The sequence below is a fragment of the Nuphar pumila genome, chromosome 2 (genome assembly GCF_984573655.1).
Source record: "Nuphar pumila chromosome 2, dmNupPumi1.hap1.1, whole genome shotgun sequence".
In the NCBI taxonomy this organism is placed as follows: Eukaryota; Viridiplantae; Streptophyta; class Magnoliopsida; order Nymphaeales; family Nymphaeaceae; genus Nuphar; species Nuphar pumila.
This window is the reverse complement of record NC_143250.1, coordinates 41,421,191-41,444,539: the sequence shown is the minus strand read 5'-3', so window position 1 is coordinate 41,444,539 and position 23,349 is coordinate 41,421,191. Positions and strand designations below refer to the sequence as shown.

Here is a 23,349-nt window from a genome sequence, read left to right as displayed (position 1 = left end):
AACCTCTTCAGAAGTTCATGAGCATACTTAGATTGGTTGATGAAAACTCCATCCTTGGTTTGCTTAATATGCAGTCCAAGAAAGTAGGTGAGTTCTCCCATCATACTCATTTCGAATTCCTTCTGCATGGACTTAGAAAAATCTTCACAGAGAGTGCTGTTAGAAGATCCAAAGATGATGTCGTCGACATAGATTTGAACAATTAGGGTATGATTATCCACTACTTTGACAAATAGTGTAGAATCTGCTTTGCCAACAGAAAAACCAGTTTTTAATAAAAAGGTTTTAAGTCTTTCGTACCAAGCACGAGGTGCTTGTTTTAAACCATACAAAGCACGTTTGAGTTTAAAAACATGATCTGGGTATTGTTCATTTTCAAATCCTGGAGGTTGTTTTACATAGACTTCTTCATTTATAAAATCATTTAAGAAAGCACTTTTAACATCCATTTGAAATAATTTGAAATCCATATAGCTTGCATATGCTAAGAGCATTCTAATAGATTCAAGTCTAGCAACAGGAGCAAATGTTTCATCAAAGTCAATACCTTCCTCCTGGTTGTATCCTTGAGCTACTAGTCTGGCCTTGTTTCTTATAACATTACCTGTTTCATCTAGCTTGTTTCTGAAGATCCATCTTGTCCCAATGATTGGATGATCCTTTGGTCTTGGCACAAGATCCCAAACGTCATTTCTTTGGAATTGATTCAGTTCTTCAGTCATGGCTAGCATCCAGAACTCATCAATGATGGCTTCATCAATCTTCTTTGGTTCAAGTTGAGAAATGAATGTCATGTTTGCAATCCGTTTTAGCTGAGCTCTAGTTTGAACCCCCTTTGTTAGTTCTCCCAAAATCTGCTTTTGAGGATGATCTTTGATATCGACAAAGGTTCTTTGGTGATCATCTTCATTAGACTTAGCTGTGTTATCTAAAAATAAATCTGTACTTTCAACATCATCATCATTAGTTTGTATATGAACAGATTGATCAATAGATTCACAAAAACTAACATGCATAGATTCTTTAATAGTATTATGACACTTATTGAAAACTCTGTATGCTTTACTATGACTTGAATATCCTAAGAATATGCCTTCAACAGATTTAGCATCAAACTTATCCAGGCTATCTTTTGTGTTTAGGATAAAGCATTTACATCCAAAGACTTTGAAGTAGTCTATTCTTGAAGTTCTGTCATAGAATAGTTCATAGGGAGTTTTATTTAATAAGGGTCTAATGAGAACTCTATTTGTTATGTAGCATGCAGTATTAACAGCTTCTGCCCAAAAAGATTTTGAAAGATTATTGTGTTGGAGCATAGTCCTGGCAGATTCCTGAAGGGTTCTATTCTTTCTTTCTACTACACCATTTTGAGGTGCAGCTCTAGGGAAGGTAAAGTTATGAGAAATACCATGCAAGTTACAAAAATTTTCAAAGAGTTCATTTTCAAATTCTCCTCCATGATCACTACGGATTTTAACAATAGAACATGATTTTTCGTTTTGTAATTTTTTACATAAGATTTCAAACTGACAAAACGTGTCACTTTTGTTTTTCAAAAATATTACCCAAGTAAATCTTGAGTAATCATCTACAATGACAAAAACATATCTATTATGATTAAGGCTAGCTACCCTAGAAGGACCAAAAAGGTCCAGGTGGAGAAGCTCTAAAGGTCTTTTACTTGAGATGACATTTTTTGATTTGAAAGGAGATTTTGACAATTTTCCTAATTGACATGCATCACAAAAATAATCCTTTTTAAAAGATATGTTGGGTAACCCACGTACTAATTTATTTTTAGCTAGTTTGGACATGTATTTTGAATTGACATGGCCCATTCTCATGTGCCATAGATGTTGAGTGTCATTATTAGCTATAAGACAGTGTTCTGTGATGTTTTCTAGGTATAGTTCGTATATATTATTCTTTCTTATACCTTTTAAGATGATGTTTTCATTTGTGTCAGCTATGAGGCATGCATCATGATTAAAGCTAACATTATAACCTGTGTCACACATTTGACTGATACTTAGTAGGTTATGTTTTAAGCCTTTAACAAGGAGAACGTCTTTGATAAGAGGTTTGTCTATGTTACCAATATTTCCAATACCAATTATCAAACCTTTGTTGTTATCTCCAAAGGTGACGGTTCCTCCTTCTTTATGATGAAGAACAGCAAAAAGGTCTGGATGTCCTGTCATGTGCTTTGAACATCCACTATCTAGTATCCATCTGTTCTTCTTCTTTAGAGCCTGCAAAACATTAAGTAAATCTTCTTTTTGGTACCCAATCGGGTCCTTTTTTGTTAGACTTTGGAACCCATATCCATTTGGATTTGGGTTTGTCTATCTCTTTAGAGGAGTTAAAAAGATTATCAATATAATACTCCTTATTTGGTTCAGATGAACTTTTCACAAATGTGGTCTTTTGATTTATACAAGAAGGTTTTTTGAAATGAGAATAGCCAATCCCATTCTTGTAAAAGGAGACCTTCTGAGAGGATAAGAGTTTATCCAAGTTCTCTTTACCTTTAGTAAACTTGAAAACCGTTTTCATGAGGTTCTCAGTTTTACTTTTTAGCTCTGAAATTTCTACTTGCATATCTTTAGTTTTGGAGCTAGTAGAAGAAATTTCAGATATAAGCAAAAGATTTTTCTTTTTCAACTCAGAATTTTCACTGTTGAGTTTTTCATTCTCTTGAGAAAGTTCTAAATTTTCAGATTTTAAAGCTTTATTTTTGAAACTCAATTTTCTAGATTCTTCAAATAGTTCTTGAAAAGCATCTAGAAGTTCTTCAAAGGAAAAATCAGAGATTTCACTTACCGAACTTTCGTTTGCCATGAAGCACATATTTGCAGTTTCGGCTTCATCATCACTTGACTCTTCACTAGTGGATGGTTCTGAATCATCCCATTGAGCATGCAGAGCCTTTTTCTTGAAGAACCTCTTCTTTGGTTCCTCAGTCTTGGACTTTCTTTTGAGAAGGGGACAATCACGTTTTAAGTGCCCTGGCTTATTACACTGAAAGCACATGGGATCTTCTTTAAGATCTTTTCTTTCCTTGTGCCTGTTTGGAAGCCGGTTCCTTCTCATGAAGCGCTGGAATTTTCTGGTAAGTAGCGCAATTTCTGATTCTTTATCTGAGTCTTCATTCTCAGATAGGGCTGGGAAAGCTAGAGTTTTCTTTACTGGTTGCTCTTCTTCCCTTCTTTCTTTCATGTGGACTTCATAGGCCATAAGATTGCCTATTAAGTCGTCCAATGTAAGCTTAGATAAATCTTGAGCTTCTTCAATAGCAGTGGTCTTTTTCTCCCAATCAGTTGTGAGAGATCTCAAGATTTTCTTCACCTTTTCAGTCTGGGAATATGTTACACCCAGAGATTTCAGATCGTTGGTGATGTTGGTGAATCTGGTAAACACCTCTGTGATGGGTTCATCTTTGTTCATTTTGAACAACTCATATTTTCTAATAAGAGATGATATTTTGGCTTCTTTAACTTTGTTGGTTCCTTCATGAATAGCCTCCAAAGAATGCCAAATGTCATATGCAGATTCACATATAGATATTCTGTTGAATTCATTTTGATCAATGGCACAATATAAGGCATTCATAGCCTTTGCATTTAAGTTTGCCATTTTCTTTTTTTCATCAGACCATAAGTTATAGTCTGCGGATGGAGATGTGTATGGATGCTCAACAATTTTCCATACAGCAAAGTCTATGGATTTGAGAAAGATAGCCATTCTGCACTTCCAATATCCATAGTTGGAGCCATTGAAGAAGGGAGGACGAGATGCGTGTTGACCTTCAATATCACGAGCATAAGAGGTAGATGCCATTTGTGCTGGAAGACTTGTTACGTCGAAACCAGCAAACCTGCTCTGATACCAAATGAAATTCCACTAGAGGGGGGGTGAATAGTGAAATATGATTATGATCGATAAAATAAAATAATTAAGCAATAAGGCACAACACATAAAACACAGAAGTTATACTGGTTCGGTCAATATCCAGACCTACATCCAGTCCCCAAGCAAACCACTTGAGATGCCACTATAACATCCGAGTTACCGGATAAATAGTACAACACCCTCTTCCCAAGAGGTCTTCTTCTCTCAACAGAGAAGGGGCACACCCTCTTCCCAAGAGGTCTTCTTCTCTCAACAGAGAAGGGCAACACCCTCTTCCCAAGAGGTCTTCTTCTCTCAACAGAGAAGGGCAACACCCTCTTCCCAAGAGGTCTTCTTCTCTCAACAGAGAAGGGCAACACCCTCTTTCACAAAGGTCTACTTCTTTAAACAAAGAAGGAATACAGTGAATAAACAGAGTTACAATACTTCCTATAGAACCTTCAGAATGATATGAATGCACGAATGAAGGATTCTAAGAATGTTCTGTTTGTCACTCAGAGGATACTCTTTGTCAAAGAGCTGGACTTGACTTTTTCTCTTTTCTTTCTTTTTCTTTTTCTCTTTCTTTTTCAAGGCTCTCTTTTCAAATCACGAATAGAATATTTTTCTCTTTGTAAGCTCACACGTCTATTTCATTCCTCTTGTTTGAATAGTTTATGTGTGTGTGTTTATATAGCTTATAAAAAGTAGTCGTTACATTTTGGAATTGTAACTTTTTGAAATATGAAATGTTATGTCTTTTCAAAAATATCTTTTAGAGAAGATCGAGAATGCCTTTTTCCAGAAGAGTAAAATAGAGGGTACACTAGTCGTTGTAGTGTTTTAGGTAATACATATTTTATGTAAGAAAGTCTATTTCTTACAATAGTACATTTGAACGTTGGGTTGTAGTTTTGTCTTTATTCTAATTAATGATTTGAGGTACATTAGTACTTCTTTACTTTAAATGAGTGTAAGTACTATGAGTGCTTTGAGATATTTATTTGTACATAGTCATGTCAAGTGTATTCTTTATGTAGTGTATTTTAAAGTCTCCAGAGAGAATGAGGACCAAAAAGAAGGTCGACATTCTTTGGGAAGGATATTTAGAAGGGATTTGTTACAGAAGGCATTTAATGCTTTGTAGAGAGAATGATGACTTCAAGTAAGTCGACATTCTATGGTTATGAGAAAAAGGTAACTAGAAAAATTTTAATTTATTTTTCTTATGTAGCCGATTTTATGTTTTTGTCTTTTTCCTACATTCCTTTTTCATGTTGTCTTGTCAGGTACAATGACAAAATGTCTTTTTCATAAAAGGTTGTAAGAAGGTACAATTATTATATGACAAAATATCTTTTTCATAAAAGGTTGTAAGAAGGTACAATTATTATATGACAAAATATCTTTTTCATAAAAGGTTGTAAGAAGGTACAATTATTATATGACAAAATATCTTTTTCATAAAAGGTTGTAAGAAGGTACACTTATTGGTTTTCAAAAAAGAAGCTTTTTGAAACTATCGTATACTTTTATGATATAGTATGTATGAATGAGTATGTAATATGCAAAATGCAAGTTCCTGAAGGTTCTGTTACATATGACTTTAAAGAAGAAAAAAATCTTCATCTTGAGGTAGCCGATTTCTTCATTTGAGCTTTAGGAAAGCATGGCTCATCAAGCTTTTTCTTCAAGGAGTATGATTGCACCATAGTTGTACTTGAACAGGAAGTCTCCATCCTTATTGGGTGAGATATCCTTGCATCAAATACTCGTTAGATTTAAGGCAAAACATATTCAGTCATAATATAACATTATTTCAAGAGAACATATTATCATATCATACAAAATCAAATAAGACAGTGTATCATATTATGTGACATCAAAACCGAATTTCTCAACACTATTCACAATATGTCGCCCTAAACGTTTTGGCTCACCCTTTGACGATGCACCATCTGTTGTAACAAGCGCTCCCTTTGACGATGCAGCCTTTGACGTCATTTGCTGCCGTGGAATCACTCTTAGTTGTCGTCTACTGCCACCGGATCACCCCTTTTCATTGTCTACTGCCTTCTGAGCACCCCTTTTTGTCATCTATTTTCGTTGGAGCGTAGTCGGAGCACCATTGCCACCATCGACTGCATCTACTTTATAGGTATTTCTCCTCCACTATCGGATTAGCAAAACTTATGTCATTTTGGTGAGTTTTGTGTAAGGTTTCGTTATGTAAACAAATCGATTTTTGTTATGTAAATTTGAATGCTAAATCTTACAACCGGTTATACTATTCATGCTAAATAACACCTATTTTCATACTGAAATAAATTGATTTATACCCATCCACCTTCTGGGCATCGAAAAACAGTTAGCACGATTTATTCTTATGAAGGCCAAACATTACAACGATATGTACTTATGAGCGCTAAATTTTTACAATGATTTGTAAGTTTGAATTTAACAATGATTTATACATTTAATGCAGTAGCAATTTGTTTAATGCAACAACGATTTATATGTTTCAAGCAGTAGCGATTTAGCCGATTTATGATTCATGATTTATACATTTAAAGCAACCACGATTTATGCATTTAATGCAGTAGCAATTTATGATTTACAACGATATGTACTTATGAAGGGTTCAATTTCTACAACGATTTGCGGTTAAATTTATATGTTGTGCAGGTTAGCAATGACTATAATTCGTAAGACAAGAAAGCCTTCGCCGTTGAAGGGGATGACTCTTGGAGAAATCATCCGCCAATCTGATATATATGAGGGTTATGTAAAGTACCAAAATATAATGAACAATGACCATAAAAAAGACAGGAACAAATTATTAGATATTTATTATGCGGAGCCTGATCCATCAAATATTAAAAATGAAAAGCAAACGAAGAAAGATGAGGAAGAACTAAGGATGAAGAAGAATAAGAAGGATGACGAAGAGAAGGAAAAGCAAAAAAAGGAGGAGGAGAATGAAAACTACACGCACTTATGAGGCAAAAGGATTTCTTTCTGCCGACCATGCAAAATTAAATCTACATGCACATCATTCTTCATGTTATCTGTCATGATCGTCAGTTGCATCGCATTATACTATGCATCAAATTGTTATTTACCGTGCCAATTAACATGAAGATGGATCATCAAGTTGTTATTTTTGTAGGCCTGGACGTGGGAGCATATTGTCGCCTTGCATCATCAATGTGGCCCTGTGGTTTGTGGTTTTCCCAAGATCGGCCAGTGGGCTTCAATAAATGTCAAGGAGGAAAATGCTCAGTTCATTTTAAATGGGCTGCAATTAAATGAGGTAAATGATTTAAAATCATTGTAATGTTTAACATTCTTAAGTAATCATCGTTTTGCGATTTTGTCTTCCTTAGTACAAATCGTTATCTCATTAGCATCTAACTTTCATTAGCGTAAATCGTTGTAATGTTTAGCAGTCTTAAGTAATCATCGCTTTAGGATTTTGTTGTCTTCTTTAGTATAAATCGTTATCTCCTTAGCATCTAACTTTCATTAGCGTAAATCGTTATAGTGTTTAGCATTCTTAACTAATCATCGCTTTAGGATTTTGTCTTTCATAGTACAAATCGTTATCGCATTAGCATCTAACTTTCATTAGCGTAAATCGTTATAATGTTTAGCATTCTTAAGTAATCATCGCTTTAGGATTTTATCTTTCTTAGTACAAATCGTTATTTTCTTAGCATCTAACTTTCATTAGCGTAAATCGTTATAATGTTTAGCATTTTAAAGTAATAATCGTTTTAGGATTTTATCTTTCTTATTACAAATCGTTATCGCATTTGCATCTAACTTTCATTAGCGTAAATCATTGTAATGTTTAGCATTCTTAAGTAATCATCGCTTTAGGATTTTGTATTCCTTAGTACAAATCGTTATCGCATTTGCATCTAACTTTCATTAGCGTAAATCGTTGTAATGTTTAGCATTCTTAAGTAATCATCACATTCAACATTTTGTCTTCCTTAGTACAAATTGTTATCGCATTCAGCATTTTGCATGAATAATTATGTCAATATCTAAACCACAATCTCGATTATACAGGTTGTGTGGGGACCGTATAGGGATGGGGAGGATGAGGACGACGAGGTTGTTATCGAGGCTGTGAGACTGTCTGTCTACGATATTTGGCTCTTTAGCAAATGTGAAGTCGAGTTGTAATATGGTAGTCAAATACTCCTACAAGCTGACTTGGGACAGTCGATAGCCAAATTGCATGTGGTATTGAAAAGGAAGATGAATAGTGGTGGGGCCAAGAACGTGAATTGACATGAACGCTCCAGGAAACAATTGGATAGCTAGAACAAAGGAGGTGTTCATGCCATACCATATGATTATAAAGAATGAGAATATGACCCCAACTATTTCAAACAATATTGGCAACCCATGCATTGAAATCGACAAATTGAGGAAAAACAACCTGAAAGTGAGGTCACTTTTGTCATCGAGCATGTCATCTTCCAGCATAGATGTAGCGTCCATCGTGTCCCTTTGGCGGATACTACAATTCTCTTTGTTGCAGTACACGATAAGGAGCAAACACAGCTCCCAAAAGAGAAGGTATCGTCCGACCAAAGGTTAGCGATGTTGGATAGTGAGAATAAGAAGTTATGGAAAGACGTGCAAAATTTAAGTAGACAAATTGAGTCACTGGTTGAGATGATTAGCAGTGGGTTTAATAAGATCAAGGGAACGAAGAGGCCACCAAATAAAGAGACTCTACCAAGTCCAAGAAAGAGTCGATTTATATGTTCATCTGAGTCGTCAAGTGTCAATGAATAAACATATTATGTGATTTGTGTATCCTGGTAATTCTATATTGTAATTCTATCATTCTTTGTTGTAATTATATAATTCTTTCTTTAATAAGTGTAACACAGAAGTGTCACTGAAAAATCGATAAGACTACATAAACTTAGGTTTGTAATTATATAATTCTTTCATGATTTGTACTTATGTTTGCTAAATCATATAGCAATTACTGGCTTAGGGTTTATTATGTATCGCGATACATAATAGCGATTACTATGTATAGCAATTATGAAGTTACCACGATTTGTACTTATGTTTGCTAAATCGTATAGCGATTACTAGTTTAGGGTTTATTACTTATAGTGTTTCCTGCGATAGCGATTACTTAATATGTCGATTGCTCAGTATAGCGATTATGAAGTTACCACGATTTGTACTTACGTTTGCTAAATCATATAGCAATTACTAGTTTAGGGTTGACTACTTATAGTGCTTCCTGTGATAGTGATTACTTAATATGTCAATTACTGAGTTTAGCGATTATGAAGATATCATGATTTGTACTTACATTTGCTAAATCATATAGTGATTACTGGTTTAGGGTTTATTATTTATAGTATTTCCTATGATAGTGATTACTTAGTTTAGCAATTAATAGGTATAGCGATTATGAAGTTACCACAATTTGTACTTATGTTTGCTAAATCGTATAGCGATTACTAGTTTTGAGTTTATTATGTATAGTGATTCATGTAATAGCGATTACTCAGTATAGCGACTATGAAGTTACCATGATTTGTACTTACTTTTGCTAAATCGTATAACGATTACCGGTTTAGGGTTTATTACTTATAGTGTTTTCTGTGATAACGATTAATAAGTATAACGATTATGAAGTTACCATGATTTGTACTTACGTTTGCTAAATCATATAGCGATTACTAGTTTTGAGTTTATTTTGTATAGTGATTCTTGTAATAGCGATTATGAAGTTACCAAGATTTGTACTTAGGTTTGTTTAATCGTTAAGCGATTATTGGTTTAGGGTTTATTATTTATAGTGTTTCCTTTAGGTGCAAAGAACGTCGCATAACATTAGTTTAGGGTTTAGGGTCTAGAGTTCAGGGAAACGTCATCTGACACGCTACTGATGTTATGCAACGTGTCATTCATTTACACGTACTAACGTCATTTCAATGATACTAGCAAATGAAACGTCTTTTAATTAACGCACAATATAATTTATTTATTTGTTAATATTCTTTGGGTATGATTTTTGAAAACTGGCGGGACGTGATGTGAATAATAAATGAATGAAGCATCACATAACTTTAGTAGTGTGTTCCGCAAGGAATACAAGACGTTTCCTTTAAGAGCATGGAACTAGCGACATTTCATTTAAAGAAGAAAATGAGCCTTTCCTATAACCTGCTTCATGAGCAACAAACAAAAAAACCAACATTTTCTTTAACCTCTTTTGTCGCAAAAGTTGTATCGATGTTGAAGAAGGACGCTGCGATTCAGTCGAACGTCCACAAAAAGGGTACCTTTGATTCCTTTAACCTGCTTCATCTTTTTTATGTCGTTTACAGTTTGTTTATTGAATATAATGCTACAGTTTGTTTACTGAATATTCAACTAATTTCAGTGCAACATCCATAAAACAAGGTGCCAATAAACTCAATAAAGTCTCGAAGAGAACATCGACCGGATGTGAGATGAATTTGCAGAATGACACACTATCAGTAATTTTGTACATATGAAACCACTATCAGTTATACATTTACGTATGCCATGGGTATGTAGATTAACAAGTGCATATTTGTTGTAAACAAACTATACACGATTTTATCATGTATATTCAAAGCAAGGGAACAACCATGTTGGTCTGCATCGTCACCCCTTATTTTATGGTATATCGGTTATCTTATATGTTTATTTTCTTTTTTGATTTACTAATGTACCTTCATGTTTTAAAGTTACTATTATTACTATTTCGTTCAACAGAGTATTGTCCGTTGAATGCCATACGCGGCTGAATTTCTAGACGAACTATAATACTGGAGTAATGATGACCAAATGACAAACTTTTGTTCAAGTGAAAATGTTTGTCACCATATCCATTTTTAAGATGTTAAATCTATTTAAGATCTTGTTTTGATTCTTAATATCGATTTTTAAGCTATCAATAGAAATTTGCATATCGATTTAAGATATTGTTTTGATTCCTAATAACGATTTCTATGTTGATTCTAAATATCAATTTTTAAGATATCAATAGGAATTTCTAAATCGATTTAAGATATTGTTTTGATTCTTAATATTGATTTCTATGTTGATTCTTAATACCTATTTTTAAGCTACCAATAGAAATTTCCATATCGATTTAAGATATTGTTCCGATTCTTAATATCGATTTTTATGCTGATTTTTAATATCGATTTAAGATATTGTTTGGATTCTTAATATCGACATAAGATATTATTTTGATTCTAAATATCAATTTAAGATATTGTTCTGAATCTTAATATTGATTTCTATGTTGATTCTTAATATCGATTTAAGATATTGTTTTGATTCTTAATATTGATTTCTATGTTGATTCTTAATATCAATTTTTAAGCTATCAATAGGAATTTGTATATCGATTTAAGATATTGTTTTGATTCTTAATAGCGATTTCTATGCTGATTCTAAATATCAATTTTTAAGATATTGTTTTGATTCTTAATATCGATTTAAGATATTATTTTGATTCTTAATATTGATTTCTATGTTAATTCTTAATACCTATTTTTAAGCTATCAACATATCAATTCAAGATATTGTTCTGATTGTTAATATTGATTTCTATGCTGATTCTTAATATCGATTTACGATATTGTTTTGATTCTTAATATCGATTTAAGATATTGTTTTGATTCTAAATATCGATTTTAAAGATATCAATATGAATTTTATATCAATTTAAGATATTGTTTTGATTCTTAATATCGATTTAGGATATTGTTTTGATTCTTAATATCGATTTTTAAGATATCAATACGAAATTTTAAATCGATTTAAGATATTGTTTTGATTCTTAATATCGATTTCTATGTGGATTATTAATATTTATTTTTAAGCTATCAATAAGAATTTCCATATAGATTTAAGATGTTCTGATTGTTAATATTGATTTCTATGTTGATTCATAATATCGATTTAAGATATTGTTTTGATTCTTAATATCGATTTATATGTTGATTCTTAACATCTATTTTTATGGTATCAATATGCATTTTCATATCTATTTTTTAAGATATTTTTGTAATCGATTTACAGATATTGATTCCTATATTCTGGCAATCGAAAAAGCATTGGGTCTTATACGTGTTGGATGCATGAAAACAAAAAATATGGTTATACAACTCCTTGGACTATAACATTGGTGTAGACCGTGACATTATACATTTAGTAAGTTTTTATCTATAAGATTATTGTATCGTGTACCATGGCCCAGAATTTACTTGCTTTTGCATAAACCACAGGTTGCATTTTTCAGAAACATGTTGGGTGTCGACATTGGCCCGTGGAGGCTTCACGTCGCAGAGGATGCTCCTTTACAAAATAATGGCGTTGATTGTGGCATCTTTGTAATAAAGTATATTGAAGCAATATACTATGGACGAGCACCAGAATTCACAGTTGTATGTTGTACACTTAAACATGTTTTATTATCCTATATTATTGGTGACTACATTTCTAAATTGGTCTGACTTTTGGGTCCTTTTTTTTTCAAAATGATATACCTGAATTCCGCACAAAACTATGTAAAAAATTAATGAATTTTCTAGTTGCGGAAGATACAAAACCCAGACTGCAAGATTACCTAGAAAGCTATGAAGGACGCGAGGCCCTCAGAAGTAGGAGGAAGTCCTTTTAAACGTTTACCTATTCTCAAGGATAACGTGAAAAGGGTTGCGTTCTACTACTGAGAGAGAGAGAGAGAACAATTTTTTGTTCAACTTTCAATTTCCATTTTTTTTTGTGTACAAACATTTGTAACAGATTTTGTAGATTGTGTATACAAATTTTGTAAGACTGTGTATAAAATTTACATTGATCCATAAACCAAAATTACGAATCTGGCACACATATGTTGAATATGCAAATCGCCACCTTAAGTACCAAAATCACAACAATGCAAATTCTGCAGGCACACGTTTCAAAATCATAATACAAATATCTTACAAATCGACACATCTTATAAATTGATATAATATTGCATAATATATTACAAATCGATTTTTAATATCGATTTATATGCTTATTCTTAATATCTATTTCTAAGCTATTAATTGAAATTTTTCACCCATCGATTTGCAGATATTGCTTCCTAACACGATGTCTACTACAAATTTATAGGATATTATATCAATTTTTGTGAGATATTATTTTGTTTGTTAATATCGATTTGTAATATATTATGCTAAATTGTCGTATATCGATTTGCAAGACATTATGTATTTTCTAGTGTCGATTTGTGAGATATTGTTTTGTTTGTTATTATCGATTTGTAATATATTATGTTGAATTGTCGTATGTCAATTTGTAAGATATTATGTATTTTCTATTGTCGATTTGTGAGATATTGTTTTGGTTGTTAATATCGATTTATAATATATTATGATGAATTCTTGTATATCGATTTCTAAGATATTATGTGTTTCCTACTGTCGATTTGTGAGATATTGTTTTGGTTATTAATATCGATTTATAATATATTATGTTGAATTGTCGTGTATCGATTTGTAGGATATTATGCTGAATTAACGTATACTGATTTGTAATATATTATGTTGAATTGCCGTATATCAATTTATAAGATATTATGTGTTTTCTAGTATCGATTTATGAGATATTGTTTTGTTTGTTAATATCGATTTGTAGTATATTATGCTAAATTGCCGTATATCGATTTGTAGGATATTATACTGAATTGACGTATTTTGATTTGTAATATACTATGATGAATTGTTGTATATCAATTTGTAAGATATCATGTATTTTCTATTGTCGATTTGTGAGATATTATTTCAGTTGTTAATATCGATTTGTAATAGATTATGCTGAATTTTCGTATATCGATTTATAAAATAATATGTGTTTCTAGTGTCGATTTGTGAGATATGGATTTGTTTGTTAATATCAATTTGAAAACTATTATGTTGAATTGCATATCGATTTATAATATATTATGCTCAATTGATGTATATCGATTTGTAAGATATTATATGTTTTCTAGTATTAATTTTTATGATATTTGTAGTATGATTTCTATTGTAGAATTACAACAAAAAATTATAACATTATAATAAAGAATTATCGATTTACAACAAATAATTATAGAATTACAACAAAGAATTATTGATTTACAATAAAGAATCATAGAAAGCTAGACATTACAATGATTTATACTAATGAAAGTTAAATGCTACAACGATTTTGTAGTTAAAGAATCCACACGCGATTTCTGTGTTGCGTTGCTCACTTTTGAATTAAACTGAGTCTGTCATAAAACAGAACAATATCAGACACTACATTAAGTTCCAACAAGAAATGCAAACATCCTCTCAAAATTGTTACATACCAAAAGACTTGTCAAACTCATGTCATCGTTCTACTCAAAGGGTGGATTGCAGGTTCCAATGTTATAGTGCGTGTCTGTATGGTATTGCTGCATGTTGAAAATTACACAAGTTAGATATTGATGGGTTGCACGTAATACAATTTACATAGGAAGTAATATATTGTATTACATACTTGTTCATGCGAAGAGCTTGGTTGCTTAGGGGTTGGTTGTTTCTTAGACATTTTCTTGTCAACCAATTCCAGTGCACCCTTTGTCCTCCGACGACTACGATCAAAGGCATGTTTCCTTTTGATACCCTTCGCTAGGTGAATATTTCCATCATAATCTACAATGTTTATGCCTGACTTGTCGAAGATGATGTTTGCGCTTCGACACAACTTCTCACAAGGGTTAGAAAAAACATGATTTTCACCTACGTTGTTCGATCTCGTTTTCTTAGATTGGTCTTCATGAGCTGCAACAGACTCATGGTGAATTAACTACACTTTTTCAAGTAATTCTCTTGACACTTTTCTCATACATACATATATAGGCTTCTTCGCTTTTCGATGTCAAATCTTCAACATGCATAAGTGACCTACATAGTTGTTGGTAATGGGAGGCTTTGTGACACTTCTCATCAACACTAGATTGACTGACATTATTTGTATCGAGTAGTTCAATCTTTGCTTGTCTCGTCTATCTTTGCAATATATATGACTCATGTATTTCTTGTATCTTCTCTTGATTAAGTGTCTTTAATTCATGATGACATAAAATACCTTTGAATTCAAACATTTTGCGGGTACATTCAATTGTTTTGTTGTCAATATTGTACGTAACATGTGCATCTTTCCTTTTTAGACGTTTTTCGCCCTCCCATATAACATGGTATTTGTGTATATTTCCATATTGCAGACGCCCTACAAATAATTCATATTTTTCCATGAAGCAAAACATTGTTAAACATGAATACAAAGTTTTTTTCAGTGTAGCATGCGTAAATTCAGCTCTTTGTGTGCTTATCATACCTGCACAAAAGTATTGTCTTCCATATGCCAATGCCCACTTCTCTTTGTCTGCATATAAATGTTGTAACCAAACACAATCTTCAAGGTCGTACATCTGAATCATTTGCTCCCAATCAGACATAAAGGTGACCTCGTCTATGCTCTCAAGTACACACTGTCTAAACTTTTTATCAAACATTGTCTTCTGATTAAAAATGTGTCCTATGTTCTTTGCTGCATCCTGAAAGATATGCCACAAATATAGACGATGATGTGCATATGGCCATATATGAGACACTGCAAGCGCACTTGCATGATCACCATCTGTAAGTACAACTCAAGGTATTTCTCATTCATTGCCTATGTAAATACTTTGAACAACCACTCAAAGGTTTCCTTGGTCCGGTCATACAAAAAAATGTTGCCTAATATGCAACCCCGTGAGTGATGGTTCACTCTGACAAGCTGTGCAAATGACCATTATTCTGTATTAATCTTCACTGTCGTATAAAAAACAAGCACATCATTAAAGCATTCATAATCTACTCTTGACTTTGAAGCTGCCCAAAACATATTCAAATTATACTCATCTTCATCAAGTTGCATTGCACTAAAAAAACTAGGGTCATTGCTTGAATGCTTCTGTAGGTAATCAACCAAAGAGCATATTCATTCATTCTTCATGTTTTCTGACATCTTCCTTCTCAAGTGGTTTCTTAGATCCATAGGTGTGAATGGTATATTTTCGCAACCACCATTTACGCGCGCACACAAATTATGTGTCTTCCTTGGTGCAATGCCGGCGCTATCAACCATTTCAACAATTACAGTATGCGCTCCAGTTACTTTACGATATGACCTTAACATAGGAGTCATAAATGATGCGACTAATTCATGGTTATGATCATTGATTAAAGTACGAACCACATATTTTCCATTCAAAAGTCTTCTTAACACCATTCTCGTTGAACAACCGCATCTTGAATCTGGCTTGCTCCTTGTTGAATTTTCACTTGACTTCTTCCAACTTTGCTTAGAACAAACATATGTTTTTCTCACCACGACACCATGTGCATTTTTTGCCCAAGAATACCTTATAACACTGAAGCCAAGTTTTAAGGCATAATCATTGTAAAATTTGCATGTAACTTCCTCATTATTAAACTGCATTCCCTCTATGGGAACATAGTCAAGTGTACTATCATATAGACTTGAGGTGTCTGCACCTTTGTCAAGTGCATTGTCATGATCGTCTACCTCATTATTGAATTGCATTTCGTCTGCTAGAATATTCAAGTCAAGAGTGAATCCAATGCCTACACCCTTCTTATCATGTGCATCATTAGTACACATATTCACTTCTTCAGGTGCGTCGATGGTACGATTGTCCATTGCTCTAGGACTTTTCAATGATTGAGATACATCATCTTCACTGCAACTAGTTGATATGCTCGACACTGTCATGAGCAAAATATCAATTTGCATTAGCCAACACATACGTTTACTATGATTTATTCAAAATGCATATAAAAACGGCTACCGATTAGTTAAGCAAGTCAAAGAAACGATTGAATGAATCAAAGTATCAAAGATTCAACATGATATCTTACAAATCAATATAAACAAACAAAACTATATCTCACAAATCGATACTAGAAAGCACATAATATATATCTCACAAATCAATATACGACAATTCAGCATAATATATTACAAATCGGTATAAGGCAATTTAGCATAATATCTTACAAATTGATATACGACAATTTAACATAATATTATTATAAATCGATATTAACAACCAAAACAATATCTCACAAATTGACACTAGAAAACACATAATATCTTACAAATCAACAATAGAAAATATATAATATCTTACAAATTGATATACGGTAATTCAACATAATATATTAATAATCGATATTAACAAACAAAACAATATCTCACAAATCTACAATAGAAAACACATGATATCTTACAAATTGATATACGACAATTCATCATAATATATTACAAATCAATATTAATAACCAAAACAATATCTCATAAATCGACACTAGAAAATACATAATATCTTCCAAATTGATATACGACAATTCAACATAATATATTATAAATTGATATTAATAAACAAAACAATATCTGACAATTCGATACTAGAAAACACATAATATCTTACAAATCGATATACAACAATTCAGCATAATATATTATAAATCGATATTAACAAATAAAATAATATCTCATAAATCGATACTAAAAAACACATATTATCTTACAAATCGATATACAGGAATTCAACATAATATATTACAAATCGATATTAACAACAAAACAATATCTCACAAATCAATATACATGTTACCATAACCGCGATTTACGTTACATTGCATATACTGAGTGAATAGACGATACCGAATGGGGTAGTAGCCCTTGCTCGCATCTGTAACCAAGCATTCTTGTCAACAGATCCCACCACCTGAGAAATATCTTCAAGTTTCCAACCATTGAAATGATAAAATCTACTTGCAATAACAAAACAACACCTTAATGACACTCACATCGACATACGTTCTTCAACAATAGCATGATGACATGGAAAGCACTACAAGAAAAATGTGGATTAGCGATGGACGCTATTCGTCACTAATCCACTGCAAAATCTGTCGCTAACGTGTTTAGCGACGGATTCATGATGGATAGCGTCCATTGCATAATCCTAGTCGTTAAATTGTGATGACATTTATCTGTCGCTAATTAGCAATGGCTTAACGACAAAATTGTTTTGTCGCTAATCTGCCACTAATTAGCGACGACTTAACGATAGATTATATTCGGATATAATCCGTCACTAACTTTTGGTCGACAATTTAGCGACAGATTAAAGTCTGTCGCAACCCATCAAAATTGCACTGCACATATCAAATTAATTGCACTGCATATATAGGTTGACAACTTATTTTAATTGGCGACGGATTAGCGATGGAAATATCCGTCGCTAATCCATCGCTATTTTTTTAAAAAAAATATTTTTTTTTGAAATATGAAACTCAAGAAAAATAACCGTCGCAACCCATCAAAATTGCATTGCATATAGCAAATTAATTCAATAAATAAACAATGCAGAACAATTTTGATAAACAAAAACCTAAACCTATCATAGTAGCCGAACAATACCTATTAGGTTAAAGAAACAGTTGAACCATATCTCTAACTTTTGCTCTAGATTCAATAAAATAAAAAATGGTTTCAACAAACAAAATATAAAATTATCATGCCATATAGTACCTGATAGGATCAAGAAACAATTGATCCATGTCTATGACTTCTGCCTTGGATAACCAAGCAACAACTTCTCTCTCTTGGATAAGCTCTCCATTTTCTGTCATCAGGATAGCAATTCTAACATTCTGCCATGGAAAAAATCACCTGCCTTTCCATGGCATTGCTAATGCAGGTTGTTGCTTATTCAATCCCTCTATAATGCAAGAGAACACTCCAAAAGTAACAACTCTGGAGAAGAGCATGGAGCGCACCTAGAAAGGTGACCATAAAAGTAAACACAAAATATGCTACATAACAATGCATGTAAAGGTGGATGCACTGAACTTTACATCATGCAGTTGTGAGTTTTCTTGAAGTACAAGAATTTTTCTTAAGTCAACCATGTTTAACACCATTGATACATCTGACCATCCTTCCTTAAAGAGTCTCTGAAAGGATTCACAATACCAGAAAATATGGGATGTAGATTCTTTCTCGTACACATGGGTTAGCTAGCATAAAACAATTTATTCTTTTTAAAATTAGCTTGGGCACCAATTTTATCAAAGGACATTATCATATTAAAGAAGCAAAAATTTTAGCTACAAGCAAAGGACCCAAATATCTATGCAGAATTTTCATTCCAAACTCTAAACTGGCCCTATGAAAAGATGGTACAGTGAAAATTCCATCTCTAGTTGCCTTCCTAATTATTCTATCATTCATCTCCTTAGTCCATTTCCCCAAATCCAATTCATCAATGATAACTACTCGTCAAATTCTCCATCCTTTAGGTCCCACATGAAGACTACATTCCAATCTCCAGTTAGTGGCCAACAAACAAACACCTTGTGATGAGGAAATTCTAGCAATTCTAACATTCTGCCAATTGAACTAAACATATTATATGTATATTTTTTTTTTAATCGAGGTACAGACTAGTCCCACCTACTAAAATGGTTCAAATAAAAAATACAATTTAATTTTTCATAGATTAGAATATATGTTTATGCAAAAAACAGTTAAGACAGATTTCCAGTGATACTGAAAATATAAATTCCACAAAAAATGATTTTTATTGTCCAGTTTTAACACCTAGCAGATCTCAAAAACCAAAAGCCTTTTCATTTACTCCTCTAGTTCATAATCACCACATGACAGTGCAGATCGATAAATAATCAATTGCAAGCCAACTTTACCTTGAAATATTGAGAACACACAGGGCATTCAACAAGCTTGTCTCTTTGAAGCAAAAACCAGACGACATCATGTTCATCCTCTGCAAAAGAACAAGTGCATGTCATTCAGCAAAATAAACAAAGAGAAATATAGTGTGGATGACCCAAAGAAACTTCAAGCAAATAAGTTTGAGGTTCAATCTAATATGAGATTACCGCCTTCTCCTCCTGGACATCCAATTATTCGTTTGTTGTAGTAGGATTGCACAATAACTGGCGCATCCTATAAGACAAAAATAATAAGAGGAATAAAAATTAAAAGAACCAAAAACACTCTCGGAACTATCTGTCACTCTGCATTAGGTCATCATATCCACTCCACTGTTTGAGTGGAAAATTCCCTTCCCAGCATATTACATTACTTCAAACAACATTGAACAAACTTTGAAGTTGAGACAAAGAATTGAAATATAGGTACATGAAGCTTTTTCCTTTTTTTATTGATCTCTATGAGCATGAAAATTGATGTTTGAGAATAAATTTGCAGTGAGATGGGGGTCAATATATGCATATTGGGGGTAAAGGCGAGGCAAACGAGAACCCAAGGGAACATCCTAATGACCAGATTCAAGAAGAACAAACAGAAGCTAATAAAAAAGTAAAAAAAAATGAATACCATTCAAGCAGTTTATGCCCATTACTTTTAACTAGTTATATTTTATGAAAAGATTGTTCTATAATATTTCAAACAACATATTCCTTCACAAGCTTAAGTGTACAATAAATTACTTTAATATTTCACAAAAATAATGATTAAAGAATATAGATTTAACCATATTTTTGACAAAAGCAAAACGGTGATGAAGAAAACAAGGGTCATCCATTGCAACGTGGCAAAAGCACTTACCTAAGGAAGCAACCGGTCCACTTCACATATATTTCTCTCTTCTCAGATCTCTCTTATCATTACTAAATATTCAAAAAAAAACAATTTACTTTTTTATTTTTAGATCAATATAAAAATTACCTTCTATTTTTAAATCAATATAAAAATGATAGAAATCTTGGCATTCTGATTGTGATGTGAATGAAGTTTCACATCATTGGCTACAACACCAAGGTCCCTTACAAAAACAAGTGAACTAAAATGTCTAGGAATTGCACTGTGACCATTCCTCTCGCTGTGTACATGCTATAAATAGTCTAGCTACAACAAATAAACAACTTAAGCTTTCTAATGAATCCAGGACATAATTATCATTTTTTTATTATGGAGAAAGTAAAATTCCGAAAACAGAAAATTACAAAAGAACTGTCCATCACTATGAAAAGATGAAATAACTTCACAAGTGAAACAATACGGACAAGTAATTTTTCAGATATTCAGAAAATAGCATGAACCTGTATAAGAAAAAGGTTTTCTCCAGACAACTTGCCATCAAATACCTACAAGTTCAAAGGTCAAAACACTTGTAGTCAACAAAGTTGTAAAGATCTTCCTAAGCAAGTGGGTTTTTGAACAATGGACATACTAAGCATTTGATTTGCCTGTGCTTCCTTTAAATCTTTTATGAAATTGTTGTCTCACCTGAATTATGAAGAGCCTCAAGTGAATGATAAACATGTTAGTTGATCTATGTAATTTTATCCTTCAAAATGCTTAGTAGATTACCTGCGAGACAAGCCTTGTTTTACATGTTGATTTAAAAAAATCACCGTTATCACTCATGGGCCAACCCAAAGAGAAACAATCAGATGGCCTAAAAAACCAAAAAAAAAATGCTAATACCATATTACCTAACATCGCTCCTTCGTCGTGGCGTTGCTCCCGACGTCCACTAATCCTCGATAGCGAAAGAGTGGCGGACAAAGGCAAACGTGGAAGAAAAGGAAACAACAGGAAAAAAAGCTAAAGAAGAAGAAAGAAAAAAAAGTCGGGTCACTTCTTCTTCTTGGCTGGCGACTGCTCCTCCTCTTCGTCATCGTCATCTTCTTCATCACCGTCGTCCCCTTCAGTGTTCCCGTTAGCGTTCACATCATCATCATCGTCGTCACCTGCATCATCTTTGTCATCGTTCTGGTCACCACCTTCGTCTTCTTCGTCCTCATCTTTTTCATCGTCTATTTCACCGTCTTCCTTGTTCTCCTCCTTCGTGATGGTGCCGTACTCCTTTCCATCAAGTATAACATCGTTTTCTCCCCCACTGTCACACATTCTATAAACAACGATACAGAGAGAACAAAAAAAAGGAAAAGTTAAGCAGAATGAGTTTTTTAATCATTTTCTCCTCTTTTACTTTTGACTGAAAATGAACCGAGCGAAAACAAAAATAGCAGGAGTTTTTGGATCTAACCTCACGATTTCTCCGCCGATCTCCATCTTCTGGAGACGGAAAGGAAAAAACTAACACTTCAGAGAAAAACAACACAAAAACTTGCAAAAATCACAAAAAAGAGGTGAGATTTTTCCTTATCGGTAGAAGAAAAAGCAAAAGCAAAAGAGCTCTCTCGACGAGGAGGCTATCAAAGACGAGCGTCTAAGAGAGCGAGCGGAGGAGTAGAACGTCCGCCATTGAGCCTACCGATGACTTTCAGTAAAAAATCCCCGAGAAAATGAAAAAGAGATGAGAACGAAGAGAAGGATAAAGGAGAGATGGAGAAACCCTAACCAAGGGGAGAAGGAAAGAGAGGAAGGGATATCGGGGGCAGGAAAGGGGGAAAATGACGATGGGGGGGAGGGGGGAGCGTCTCTGATGAAGGGATCAGCTAAAACCCTACAGAGGGAGAAGGAATAGAGGAGGGAGGGGTTAAAGCGCTGGAGGTGTCACGGCTTCGGCCGACTGCGGATGAGGGAGGAGAGGAAGCGTCATTTGGGGGTAATTCGAGAGAGAAAGAGTCAGGGAGGGATATTTTTGTGCCTTATCTGGGTAGTTTTTATCGAAAAATAGGGAAGGACTTAGCGATGAAAAAATTCTGTCACTAATCCGTCGCTAAGTTGCGACGAAAAATATTTCATTATGGATCCATTGCTAAGTTGCGACGGAGTTAGCGACAGAATTGTTCCATCGCGGATACATCGCTAATTAGTGACGAATTCACGACAGAATATTTTTCAATGCTAAATCCGCAAATATTTCGCATTTTAGCGATGTATAGTTTTCTCTCGCTAATCCATCGTAAATTAGCGTCAAAAAAAAATTCATCGCAAATTTTTGTCGCTAATTAGCATTTTTCTTGTAGTGAAAGTACTCACCATGCCTTAATGGCACTTGTTGGAATGTTTGTGTTTCATTGCTTTTTTCCATACTGCCTAACGAAAATGAAGAAGAAGAGAAGACTGTAAAAAGAGATGGTCGACAAATCTCCCTATGACGCCCACCAATGATCGAACCAGTTGTTCGATTTATAGTTATCTCCATGAAGTAGGAACGAACCCGGAAAAGTTTTTTATCTAACACAAGGCAAGAACGAGAAGGCGCCCATGTGTTGTAGCACAAATTAAAAACAAAGGCGGAACATGCAAATCTATTTATGGGGAGCAGAAAGATATTTTCGTCCAACGCATATCTATCTTATGATAGGACATTTCAGTCAAAAGCAT

The 23,349-nt window shown here is 33.5% G+C and overlaps 1 protein-coding gene across 3 annotated transcripts in view; it reads right to left on the bottom strand.

Moving 5' to 3' along the window:
• The window catches only part of LOC149845331 (ATP-dependent Clp protease proteolytic subunit-related protein 4, chloroplastic-like), a 112,698-nt gene extending 90,062 nt beyond the window's left edge, over positions 1-22,636 (bottom strand). The window contains exons 1-6 of one of the 3 annotated variants that reach the window (XM_089995702.1): positions 22,103-22,636; positions 21,546-21,964; positions 21,337-21,420; positions 21,150-21,194; positions 19,965-20,031; positions 19,770-19,849 (exon numbers count right to left, since the gene is read on the bottom strand). In XM_089995702.1, coding sequence (XP_089851828.1) covers positions 19,770-19,849; positions 19,965-20,031; positions 21,150-21,194; positions 21,337-21,372 — 228 coding nt within the window. In that variant the 5' untranslated portion in view covers positions 21,373-21,420; positions 21,546-21,964; positions 22,103-22,636. Of the gene's footprint in view, positions 1-19,769; positions 19,850-19,964; positions 20,032-21,149; positions 21,195-21,336; positions 21,965-22,102 lie in introns of all 3 variants that reach the window. The other 2 variants (XM_089995704.1, XM_089995703.1) reach the window with 2 other exon arrangements.
• Between the last annotated feature and the right edge of the window lie 713 nt (positions 22,637-23,349).